The sequence below is a fragment of the Quercus suber genome, unplaced genomic scaffold (assembly GCF_002906115.3).
Source record: "Quercus suber isolate HL8 unplaced genomic scaffold, Cork oak 2.0 scaffold_57, whole genome shotgun sequence".
Classification (NCBI taxonomy): Eukaryota; Viridiplantae; Streptophyta; class Magnoliopsida; order Fagales; family Fagaceae; genus Quercus; species Quercus suber.
This window is the reverse complement of record NW_027069522.1, coordinates 933,850-947,215: the sequence shown is the minus strand read 5'-3', so window position 1 is coordinate 947,215 and position 13,366 is coordinate 933,850. Positions and strand designations below refer to the sequence as shown.

At 33.7% G+C, this 13,366-nt stretch overlaps 1 protein-coding gene and 1 long non-coding RNA gene across 2 annotated transcripts; both read left to right on the top strand.

The window, feature by feature from the left end:
- The first annotated feature begins 1,716 nt into the window (after window positions 1-1,716).
- Window positions 1,717-4,153, top strand: LOC112025427 (dynamin-related protein 4C). Its single transcript, XM_024058100.2, has one exon. The coding sequence runs from the start codon at window positions 1,946-1,948 to the stop codon at window positions 4,058-4,060; it is 2,115 nt and encodes a 704-aa protein (XP_023913868.2). The 5' UTR covers window positions 1,717-1,945; the 3' UTR covers window positions 4,061-4,153.
- A 4,698-nt stretch (window positions 4,154-8,851) lies between these two features.
- LOC112025426 (uncharacterized) lies at window positions 8,852-12,613 on the top strand. The gene is made up of 7 exons (XR_010628590.1): window positions 8,852-9,114; window positions 9,571-9,666; window positions 10,092-10,236; window positions 10,501-10,618; window positions 10,850-10,937; window positions 11,693-11,920; window positions 12,027-12,613. It is a non-coding gene; the product is annotated as an uncharacterized LOC112025426 (long non-coding RNA).
- Window positions 12,614-13,366: the final 753 nt, after the last annotated feature.

Here is a 13,366-nt window from a genome sequence, read left to right as displayed (position 1 = left end):
AAACGAAGGCTTTATTGAAATAAAGGATAACAAACACAAGAGAGTTCACACTGCTAACTGAGAGAGCAGTAACTTACAAACAAACTAAAAGTCTAAAACCCAACAAGCAAACCAAACACTAATTTTAAAAACAACGACACTTGAACTTCGAACACACAAAACTAAAAATAGTAGCTAATGCCTTATTTGCAGACAACTTCACGAGATGAGACAAAACCCGTGGAATCGCAACAGAGAGGCATTGTAACAAAAAGTTTTAGCATGTGGCATATAGAATTTTTCTCTGTGATTGAGAAGCTCCTCACTTTGCCAATAGGCCTGCGCAAGTATTGGCTTCCCACACAATGGGCACTTCCCAGTTCCCACCATGGGCAATGACTATTTTAGTTCAAAAAAGTATTCGTACGGAGTGTGTAAAAGACGGGTGTAGGTGACCTTTTTCCTATGTATACAATGTATAGGACATATTCCGTTGAAACTTCACAAAGAAGGCAAGGACGTTCATTGGTTACCAGTAAAATAGGGAGACTTATGTAAAGGCAAAGCCTTTCATTGGTGACCTCGCATAGCACCAAAGTTGCTTTGCCTAAAGCTATCTTTTACAACAAAGAATCAATTTCTTGGAAAACTCTCCAAGGTAAAATTCCATGTATTGAAAATTTCAAGGGAGTTTTTACTCGCGCATTATTGTTGAATTGTTGTAGACATCTTCTTAGTTATTACACACAACAGTACACATAGCCAATAAAATTGTATTTTTGAAAATAAGATTTAAGTTATAACTGTGAAATTGTGAGATTATTTATGGGTTTGGATTTACGTGTTGAGTTTTGTGTTTGCGTTTTACTCCTTTTTTTATTTTTATTTTTTCAAGCCGCGTTTCAGTGGGACTTGAGCAGTTACGGATACTGTTCATGCACTATTCATGAACAGTAACCGCAACTTTTGACCAAGTCCTCCACGAACAGTGCATCCGTGCACTGTTTATGGACTCACAAACTTCATTTTTCAGCAACTTTTTCATTAAAAATAGGTCCCACGGCATTATTTATACATTTAAAAATTATTTTGTTACAGTATTTTCAGTTTTCAGTTTCAGCAAAATAAGTTCTATCCAAACGGATTCTATGTGTATGTTTGGATGCAGATGAAAAAATAAAATTATTTCACTATTTAGTTTATTTTTGCTGTTATTCATGGGCACCATTGCACTTTTTGGCAATATTCATGGACTTTACTGTACTATTTCAACTAACTTTTACATTTATTTATAGTACTTTCAGCAATAATTTTTCAGTTTCAATAAAATAAGCGGTATCTAAACACACTCTATGATTTCACAATCTTAACTAAAATTATGTTTCAAAACACGATTTCCGCCGTGGGTTTCATACAATGTATATTCAATATGCTCTTGGAAGGAATTAGGTAATTTAATGTTTAAGGGAATGTTTGGTAATGTTGTTTAAACAACAATTTTCAGTGTTTAAACACTAAAATATATATTTTCACAATACTTTTTAACTCACATATATTTCTACAACACTTAAATAATTATACTAAAAATCTCTTATCAAACAAGCTCTAAAACTTCTAAACCAAGTTTCTAAGTCACCGTGGTCTAGCAGACATTCACTTCACTCTTTCCACATGAAGAAGGTAATTAAGACCCCACATTTCTTTACTTTCCCCATCTTTTAATGAATGAGACCAGTCTAAAAAATACTCCATCCTAGTTCACTCTTATGCATCACATACCATTTTTCTCCATAACGCATACAGTATATCTCTCTCCAGCTCTCTTGCATTTTTGCTCTAAGTTTTGCTCCTTTCTATTAAAACATTGGAGAAGAACATCATCCAAGGCGTGCTGCGGAAAGCCCAGAGCTTCAGGACGTTTGATTTTCTACATATTAAAAGGTCCCTGCCCACTTGTTAGCTCAGCATGCTCAAAATGTTGAGAACTTGGTTGTATGGCTGGAAGAGTGTCCCAGTCAAGTGGCACATGTGTGTGCAAGTGATGAATCTTCTTTACAACGTATTGAATAAAAGTTCTGAGTATTTCCTACCAAAAAAAGAAAAAAACATGGGAGAAGAAAGCTCACTTGTAGTAGCTCAAGCAGTCCAAGACCAAGATGCACCCATCATTTCATCCTACAATGATCGTATTCGCCCACTCCTCGACACAGTTGACAGCCTCCGTCACCTTATGATCACAAGAGAAGGCATTCATCTCCCCACCATTGTCGTGGTTGGGGACCAGTCCTCAGGAAAGTCAAGTGTTCTTGAATCACTTGCCGGTATCAACCTGCCCCGTGGCCAGGGAATTTGCACAAGGGTGCCTCTCATAATGAGGCTCATGCACCAGCCAACTCCTGAACCTGATCTTTCCTTGGAGTTTAATGGTAAAGTTGTTCAAACCGATGAAGAACATGTTTCTGAGGCTATAAATCATGCCACAGAGGAGATTGCCGGGTCCGGGAAGGAGATTTCCAACGCTCCTTTGACATTGGTGGTGAGAAAAAATGGTGTGCCTGATTTAACTATGGTTGATCTTCCTGGAATTACTAGAGTGCCAGTCCATGGTCAGCCTGAAAACATCTATGACCAGATAAAAGATATTATCATGGAGTATATCACTCCTGAAGAGAGTATTATACTCAATGTTCTTTCTGCAACAGTGGATTTCACTACTTGTGAATCTATCAGGATGTCACAGATGGTGGACAAGACTGGTGAACGGACTCTTGCTGTTGTTACTATGTCTGACAAGTCTCCTGAAGGCCTTCTTGAGAAGGTTACTGCTGATGATGTCAATATTGGGCTTGGCTATGTCTGCGTTAGGAATCGGATAGGAGAAGAATCTTATGAAGAGGCGCGAGTGGAAGAGGCTAGACTTTTTGAATCACATCCTTTGCTTTCCAAGATTGATAAATCAATTGTGGGGATTCCTGTTCTGGCAGAAAAGCTGGTGAAAATTCAAGCAGCTAGTATAGCGAGAAATTTACCTGCTATTGTGAAGAGCATTAATGACAAGTTGAGCTTGAACATTGCTGAAACGAAAAGAATGCCCCAGAAGATGTCATCTCCTACTGAGGCAATGACAGCTTTCATGCAGATTATTGGAATGGCCAAAGAATCATTACGGAAAATTCTTGTGAGAGGAGAATTTGATGAATACCCAGATGAGCAAAACATGCATTGCACTGCTCGGTTGGTTGAAATGTTCAACCAATTCTCCGATGAACTTCACAAGCATGCTGAAAGTGACCCTGCAGAGAATTTTTTGATGGAGGAGATTATGGTTTTGGAGGAAACCAAGGGTATTGGACTGCCGAATTTTCTTCCCCGCGCTGCCTTCCTTACTATCCTACAGAAAAGGGTGAAAGGCATATCTAGCATTCCAACTATTTTTGCTGAGATGGTCTGGAGTTATGTTGAGGAAATTGTTATTTCTGTCGTGATGCACCACTCTGAACACAATTACCAGCTTCAGCTATCTTTCAGGCGCGCTGGACATAATCTTATAGCCAAGATGAAAGAGCGCTCTATCAACTGGGTCATGGAAATCGTTGAAATGCAGAAGCAGACGGATTATACTTGTAATCCAGAGTACTTATCTGATTGGAATGAATTAATGGTTCAACAAGATGCGTTCATGAAGTACGTCTTGACTAATGTAGATTGTCCTTCAATAATAAAGCTTGAAGGTTTCGGTGAGATTGAAGTTAGTCATCTAGAGAAATATTCTCATGTTCTACAACAGGCTTTTGATTTGAAGATGAGAATGACAGCTTATTGGAAGATTGTGTTAAAGAGATTGGTTGACTGCATGGCTCTACATTTACTGCTCAGTATTGGGAACTTGGTGAACAAAGAGTTTGAAGCAGAGATTGTTAATGAGTTGATGGGACCTGGTGGTGGGATTGAAAGGATGCTCGAGGAGTCGCCTGCAGTTGCTTCAAAGCGACAGAAAATAAGCAAGAGTATAGAGCTGCTTAAAAAGTCCAAAGAAGTTGTTGCTAAGATCATGGACAAGATCGGTACATATAATGATTAGGGTGTTTGCTTGTTATTTTAAATAATTGCTATGCTTTCGTGTTAACATAGTATTTTGCTTTATATGTATTTGGTTTTGTTTCCCTTTCTATGTATTTTGGTTTCTTGAAACAGTGAAAGTTTATTATCTTTTTGTGATGGGGAGAACCAATTTTAATTTCTTGAACCTACTTAGTAGTTTTATTTTCTTCATATCTGTGAGTTTTTTGTAATTCAAGATTTCAAAACAACTTATATGCTTAGAATGTGTTTGGATTGGGCTAAAAGCTCCGTCTGCATTTGTTCTTTCTTGAACCTACTTAGTAGTTTTATTTTCTTCATATCTGTGAGTTTTTTGTAATTCAAGATTTCAAAACAACTTATATGCTTAGAATGTGTTTGGATTGGGCTAAAAGCTCCGTCTGCATTTGTTCTTTCGTTTTTTTTTTTTTTTTGTTTGTTCAGCCGCAACATTTATGAACAGTGCACTTATGCACTGTTCACGGATTCTACAAATTCCAACTTTTAGCAATTTTTTCATTAAAAATAGGTCCCACGTCACTATTCATATATTTAAAAATTATTTTATTACAGTGTTTTCAGTTTTCAATTTTAGTAAAATAAGTTCTATCCAAACGAAACCTTAGAGTACTGAAGAAATCCTTGGAATACTGAGAACCATTCCAAGAAAATTAGCTTCTTATAATGCATTCTGTGATTCTTAAAAAGAAAAAGAAAAAAGAAGAATGAATAGATTGGTTATGGTCATTTTCAATAATCAGGTAGATGAAGTGAAGTCTGTGAAATAGAGAATTATTTCCTTGGAAGTGGGAAGTGGCTTATGACTATAACTGTGGGATGTTGAGTAGTTTAAGGCAATCAAGCAAAAAGATTAATTACCTATTGATGGGAACAAACTGAAACTACATTTACATTTAAATCATGCATTAATCTAAATCAATCAAGCTTTAATCTAAATCATAATAACTCATTGATTCGATCTTTTTCCCTTTTTAATCAACCTATGCCATGTTGAAGAAATTCCTTTTGGGTTTGTATGGTTGAAACAATCTTGGATGTTTCTACCCATAAAAATTAAGGAGCAAATTTTTAGAATTAGCAATCTTAATACATTGATTATTGTCACTTTGTTTAGACTCACTTATTAGTATGAAGGTAAAAACAGTGATTTGGTAACCAAATTTAGAGTTTGAGCTTACAAGACCTCAAAATTGAATAGATTTCTGAGATTGGGATTCCAAATGGATCTCATAATCATTTCATATTTTACCTTTTTAGGAAACCAAAAAAAAAAAAAAAACAAGTAGTTCTCAGGTATTTCTATTCTAACAACGTTTATTGGAATAGGGACCTCTAAAGGGGCACGCACTACCATCACTAGCTACTTGTTGACTAAAACTATTGCCGTATGAATGAGCAACCCCCATGCAGCAGAGGACATTTTTCTTTTGCTCAAACTTCTCAGAAGCATACAAAGGAAAACATCCATCAACCCAGAAAGCATGGATGTTATCAAATAACAGTGTCAATTGTACTTCCATAGTTATAAATTCAATGAGGTAGAACCAACGTGATTGGTTGAACGTTGTAATGCCAAACTTTATGTAATTTTGTATGTGACTTCCACTTTGACCTTAGAGTTAGTAACAAGATAGCACTTTTAGATTTTACTTTAAAAAAAAAAAAAGACGACACTTTTAGAAGGATAAGCCACAGAAGCAGTGCATGAACTGCCATATCAAATGTTTTGATCATGTAAATGGACAATTTCACAGCTTATTTTCTTAAATTTTCTTAAGTTGACAAGAATATACAAGAAGCTTTATGAAACACATATATTTTGCAGTATTCTCTTAGGGCCTTAAATCTCAAATCATCACCATAAATACTTGGATCCATGATCAACTAATGAACAGCAGTTTGGCCTTCAAGCATGCTTACCACAGCAGACATGGAAGGCCGAAGTGTTGGTGGTGGATTAGTGCATAATAGAGCTACTTTTATAATTTTTACTGCCTCTTCTTTACTGAAATTAGATTTTAAGTTTGGACCCACCAAGTTGAAAAATGTTAATAAAGGAAAGGAAGTTGGAAGAACTTTTAAAGGGTATTTCGGTCATGTAAAATGTGCGATTTTGTACGCTCTACTAACACTTTAATTGCTGCTTTACCATGCTTTTTTCTACTCCCGAAAAAGTAACATTACTTTATTAATAAAAAAATCAATTTTAACGGGTGCCAAACAGCACCCGTTAACAAAAACCTTTTTTGAAAATGAAAATGAAAATGAAAATGTTAAAACTATTACAACTTCTATCACTAACCCAAATGACTTGTCAAAGAATGTTATAGCTACCCCTAATAATTTTTTTTTCCTTAATTATTGGTGACACATTCTAGAGTGTAAAATTCAGTCTTTCACATGCAAAAGTCAGAAAATCACTCAATATATATTTCTCTTGATAAATCAAAATTGAAATCGGTAGATAAAAACAAAAATTCTCAAACCACATTTTTTTGGGCACATATTGCTAGAAATTTTCCCACTCTTCATTTAAAGCATAAACAGTAATTTTTTTTAAAAAAAGTTTCTTACGTTGGACCTTGTTCTCCGCTCCTTTCAAGTTTGACTGTCTGACTCTGCTTCAAATTTCTGTTAAAAACCTCTCTCTCTCTCTCTCTCTCTCTCTCTCTCTCTCTCTCTCTTTGCCTGCTTGTTTGTATAGGTGAAAACTAACTTTACTCTATGTTTATTTGACCCTTTGTCTTAGTGGTAGGAGACAGAGAAAGTAACCATCGTTTTATCTAGATAAAGGAGTTATTCAGTCACTCTTATCTTAGTTTTAAGCTTTTACACCAGCCATATTCATTATTTTGACTATCATTCACTTTTTTTAATATTCATAAAACAATTATATTATAGGTGGTCACGTCTACAATTCATTTTTTGATTTTTGTTTTTTTTTTTTTGTTTTTTTTTGTTAGATAGAAGATCACATTTTTTATTGATAGTAGTATAGGTGTTGCTTTAATAATAATAATAATAATATTCTAGTTGTTAACTAAATAAAAAAATCAAATTTGTGAAAAAAATCAAATAAATATATATCTAATTACTTGTTAATAAACATAACATCTTAAGAAATATTAAGTGAATTAAAAATATTATCGGTTTAGAAGAGATGTTATATAACTTGAATACAAAAATTTAATTAATAGTTTTGAATCTTAAAAAGCAAGTAGAATATATTTTATAATATAAAACAATTATTATTTAATTGATATCTATATATATAAAAAGTCTAAATTTAATTCTTACCTTAGGTCCCAAAATATATGGAGTGAGCCTTGCGTACCAGTTTGACAAAAGAATTAACACTTGTCTAGGTGGCAAGCTAAAATGTCAATAGTGGGTTAGATGAAATTTAGTAAAATTAGAGAAAATGATTCTTTATCAATTTTTCCTTTGGACCTTCTCATATAAAAATTAATAGGAATAAGAAATGGGAGGCATTCATGGTTTAAAAAATGGAATGGTAAAAGAACCAAAAATGGGTTTAGTTCCTATTTTTACCAGTTGGGGTTTTCGGTTTTCAGTTTTCATGGTTCAATCGCATTTTCCCAATTTTTAATGTATAAGTTCTGTGTCTGGATCCCAGTTCAATCGATTAAACTGGTCAGTTCGGCCCAGTTTTTGAAACAGTGGAGTCATCATGAAAGATGTTGCTTGTCATTATGTTGCAAAATTTCTAAATGTTGCAAACACATTAAAGGAGCATTCTCATTGGTCAACACATGTCTAACTGCCAGCGACCTAATTAGGTTAAACATGGTTCAATTTTAATGTTTCAAACTTCCCTTAAAAGTTATCATAGCTTTTGAGTAGAATTGTGGTGTACTTTTGTGTTAGAACTCATTTTCCTCTCCCTTATGTGTGTGTTTATTTTTAACCCAAAAAAAAAAGTCTCTAACTCATACATAGAGGGCACAATCTCAACGTGCTTTTCTTGTGGTATATATATTCTCAAATATGTTTATACCAAATTACAAATTAATAGACTTCGTGACCACGAACACTAAAGTTATAAATATTGTTCATTCTCAAAAAAGAAAAAGTTATATATATGGTTCACGGGTCGTTCTACCATATCCCCAAAGAAAAGGGGATACGGTACCCCCTAAATCTGAATCCTTTATTTATGGCATGTTTGGAAGACTGTAATAAGTGCTGTAATGTAATAGTTATTCCTATGGTTTAATTATTCTTTAGTTTGGTTATATTTTTATTACAAGGAATAGTCATTCCTTATGAATAGTTATTCTTCAAAATGAGGAATAACTATTCATCTTTAAAATGTTGTATTAGCTATTCCTTAATAAGTGCATAAATTTCAAAACTTAATATATTTCTAAATAAATAAACCTTCCATATACATCTAATAATTATAAAAATAAAAAATTATAAAAAATAACACTTATCTTTCTTAAATTTAAAAATAACAATTTTTAAGGAAATATAATTGTATGAGTAAGATATTTTCTAAAATAAATGTTAAGTTTCATTCTAATATTATAACTTACAACCAAACTAATGAATATGTTTAGTTATTACATTACAACACATTTTATTACTAGTAATAAAAATTACAATTCCTGCTGTAATTCTCATTCAATATACCAAACGTACCCTTAGTACTATTTTAATCTTTACCATTGACCTAATTTTAATAGTTTTGATTACCGGTTAAACAGGTTTTAGATATATACCAAAAACTATAACATTCATCAAAACTCTCTCTCACGTTTGCTTCTCTGACCTCTGCTTGCTCTGTCTCAGTTTGCCTCTCTAAACAAAATCCTCAAACCACACCTAAAACCATACAAGAACCAAACAGCCGTAGCCGCACACCCACAACCTCAAATCGGCGGCGCTTCTTCTCATCCAATCCAACTCGTCGGCACCTCTCTCTTGTTTAGCGCTTCAACTCTTCCCGTACGACTCAGCGGCACTTCTTTTCTGCCATTCTAAATCGGCAGAACCACCCACAATCTTCAGGTTCTCTCTTTACATATGATTAACGCTGATATGGGTTTATATTATTTCTCTAAACTTTGTGGGTTTATGCTATTATTTTTTTGTTTGAGTTTCGGTTCATATATATTTGACAAATTAATCTTTACACCGAAGGGCTTGACAGTCCACCATTGATTGCCTGGATCACTACTACCATGTGAAACGAAATTGTAATAAGGTTGCCGATGCTTTGGCAAAGAAATCTCGGGTTGGGCTAGAACTTTAGGTTTGGGTTGAAGACTTACCTGGGGACATTTTCCCCCTTGCTCTGTTTGATGTTCATAGTTTTCTTATGTTCTAATAAGAAAACTATATAAATTATTGTAGCGATAAATTATTGTAAAATTCTCAACGATATAAATTTATTATGTTCGGTAACTTAATTTTGCAAGTAACTTATTCCTCAAAAAGATGCTCAAATTATTTTGTTTCTTGCAGCTTGATCTAAAAACCTTATCCGTTGCAATCCGTTTCTTACGGGCCAAATCTCCTGAGCAACAGGCAGTTGTTGACTTGGACACCCAGTACTCAGAGGTAAAAGATGCTCTCAGTTCTGTCCAGAGTTTTGCTGTTTTTGTATTTGGATGTTCAACTGGTGAAAAAAACTGTTTTATTTGAACATTTAGTGGAAGATAATCTTGATATTTGTTTACAATTTTTTTTGCACTGGTTTATTTTCACTTATTCTAAACTAGAAATACACTTCCATTCTTTTCGTGGTTAACTTGTACAATTTCGCAGAAGAGCAATCTTATATCAAGTAAGAAATGTTAAAAGCTTATCACTTCTCAATTGCATTCCTTTAACTATTTGTTGTAATTTTTTGAAAACATCACCTAGAAGTATTGAGGTTAAACATAGAATTGGATTTTCTATTAACGGAAAATCATTCTCAATTAATTGTTCATAGACTTTACATTAAGATGTCCCTAACTTGACCTGCAACCTGTGTGCTGCAGGAATATGTAAAAGGTATATCAGCAACTGGAATGCAGTCTAACTATGGTTTTGAGAGTCAACTTAATGCTTGCTGGACCCATAAAATGACACGAACAGAAATTGAATTGATCTGTTCAGCTGGATTTCTTGTTTCAGTCATTCATGGTAGGTGTGCAGGCATATTTTCTGTATTAATTAAACAGTGCTTGGTCACAAAATCTTTTCTCAACTCTATTTCTTATTGCACTTGAGCATAGTTGTTATGTTCTGTGATATGTATCAAGATTATATTCTTTTGTACAATGAGTAATAAGCATATCTTGCAAACTCAATTTTTAAAGCTTCAGAAAGGATAAATTTTAGAACATTTTACCATTTAATTTCATTGATTCAGGATTTCCACTCAAGACTTTGTTTGTGAATGTGTAGGCATGATATAATTGCTCAAATATATTATGCAAGGAGACTTGCAGAGAAGCTGCATCCTGTTGCTAGAATGATAGAACTTCATGGAGGTCATCTAGTGAGCCATGAGAGGACCGAAGAGGTACATTTTTCATCTATAATTGATTTGATTACAATAAAGCAGCTCATTGGATTATGTCATGGTGAAAATCTAAGACGAAAGGATTTAAATTATTGGTGCTTATTAATAATAATAATAATAATAAATATTATTATTATTATTGCTTCTTGAAATCTATGACCGTGACTTGATTGGACCATAGTTTACAAGGATAACAGAACCTAAAAACTTTTCTTTTCCCTTAAATTTCAGGTCAATCAAGCAATTCTTGAATTAATCAAGGCATTAGAAGTCAGCATCAATCCTAATGAATGGACTAATTTGCCAAAGAAAAAGTCTGGTAACTATTCCACATTGAAGACAAAAGCCTCTCTTTCTTCCTTTGATTGGATTGACATCATGACCTTTAGCTATAGCTCAGGAGTCATTATCCAATACTATCAGAGCACCACAATCCCTACTTACATAAAATAGGGCATTGCATGTGAGTTCACAGATAGGAGTAGGACAGATATGCATGTAAATAGGAAGTATAGTGCTGTAGGAGTGCCCAATAATTCCTTATAGCACTTAGAAAGTTAGAAGTACATTCTAGTTTTAGCCCTACAGCCATTGCATATCAATATTGTGGATAAAGTGATCTGGAAATATAACCTAATGTCAGGAAATTCACTGCACCGGAATTTCTTAACTATAACCATAATTCTAGATTTCAGTATGCTGTGATAAAACTAGCTCAACTGCTAACCAGGGTTATTGCTTGGTGTATACCATAATAAGAGCTTATCCATCATAGCTTTAGGGTGTAACCAAGTTGAAATAAGACGAGCTATGTTTTATGATATTGAATGTTGGGCTATTAATAAGTAACATTTTCATAAAATGAGACTTTTTGTTGTTGTATCTCATAAAATTAACCTCAATAGACTAGTTGAACAACTTTTGATAAATCTAACTACTAACCAAAACACTGCTGTTACTTAAATCATAAGTAACAAACTAACAATAACCAAATCACATATGCAGTATAAAATTCTACATTCTATTTTGAAATCATGTGTTGATACATGTTGCCTTTTTTTTTTTTCCCTGCAGGGTGGATAGGGCCAAGGGTGACATTAATCAGAATAAACACAGAGGGAGGAAGCAATATCTCTATCGTGCTTTACATTCTATCAAGACTGAATATTTTCCTGTTATACCTTTTTGGTCTCATTGTTTTGGCAATTGAGTATGGACGACGAGTTCTAAAAAGTTTAAAACCAGTTAAAGTTGGACCTTCCCTTGGATTAGATGATAGTCAATGAACCCATGTTTTTACTGGTGATCCTCCACTCCAAGATTTTTTTTTTTTTTTTTGGCCATTCTCTCTTTTCTTGATTAAGAGCATAAATAAGAGAAGCTAACCATTTCTTTTCCTTTTTTGCAGGGGCTTATTGATATGTCACCCTTCCATTACCTCATATACCATAACAAGTGATGAATACTGAATACACAGGATGAGAGGCTGTGTATTGATATACCATTACCTCATATACCTCATATACCATAAAACGATTTTTTTAACAAAAGATGAGAGGCTGACAATCCGGCCATTCAGGTTTTTTTGGCAGGGAATTATTTATATACCATTACCTCATATACCATAAAACGATTTTTTTAACAAAAGATGAGAGGCTGACAATCCGGCCATTCAGATTTTCAAAGCGATTGGAGGCAAAAAAAGGTGGGAGATTGGGGCAGCCAATATTGAAGCAGATACCTCTCCCCTTGCTATTGGTCATGTTTAATTTTTTATACTTGCAAAAGATGATGTAACAAATCCCTTTGTGCCTAATCTTCAACAAACTCAATACCCTTTTGAGTGGCAATTTATAAGGAAAAAAAAAAGGCTTCTTGACTCCTTTGTTTAAAAATCCCTCTGCTTCTTGACTCTTGAGATACAGAATAATCATGGTTTTGGAATCTCAAAGGCATAGGTGCAACTATAATTTAATTACAAAGAAAGCTTCACAAGGTTGCTGGAACATTTTTTATTTTTATAATTCGATAATCGTGGGAAAAGGGAATTAAACCATGTATGTTTCTGGTGGAAACACCATGAAATGCTAGTTAAACTAATAGTCATGTTGGAACTTCCAATTGGCCGAGTACCAAATCTACATATTGAAATGCAGCTGTCACTTGTCACAGAAAATAATGAAATTTCAAACAGCTCTAAAGTGCCCAGCAGGGGCTGTACTAGATGGAACCCAAACATAAAAAGAAAGATCTTCTAATCAAAATTTAATAACATTTTGGGATTTGACCCCAAAGATTATAAGCTTCCCTTTAAAAAAAAACTTGGGGGAAAAGTTTAGATCACCAACTTTCTCTGGAGTATTATGGAATGTGATATTGATTTATGACCTATTAGATGCACGTATATAACAATAGCTTACCCATATTAATCAAAAAAATTAATAAATAAAAAAATAGCTTACCCATAAATAAAAATAAAAAAAATAAAAAAGTTCAAAATTCAAGAGCTGGAACTTCCAAAGATTGAAAGAAGCAAAAATTATCTCATAATAATAATAAAGTTAGAAGTATATTAGAAACTACACAAATGATCATTTTAGTATATTATTCCTATATCATGATCCATTGTAAACATCTCTGTATCGATTCATGTGGGCCAATATATTATTCCTAAAAAAATTAATACATAACCATAGAAAGTATAGATCAACACTATTTTATACTACTGTACAAAAGGAAACCAACAAC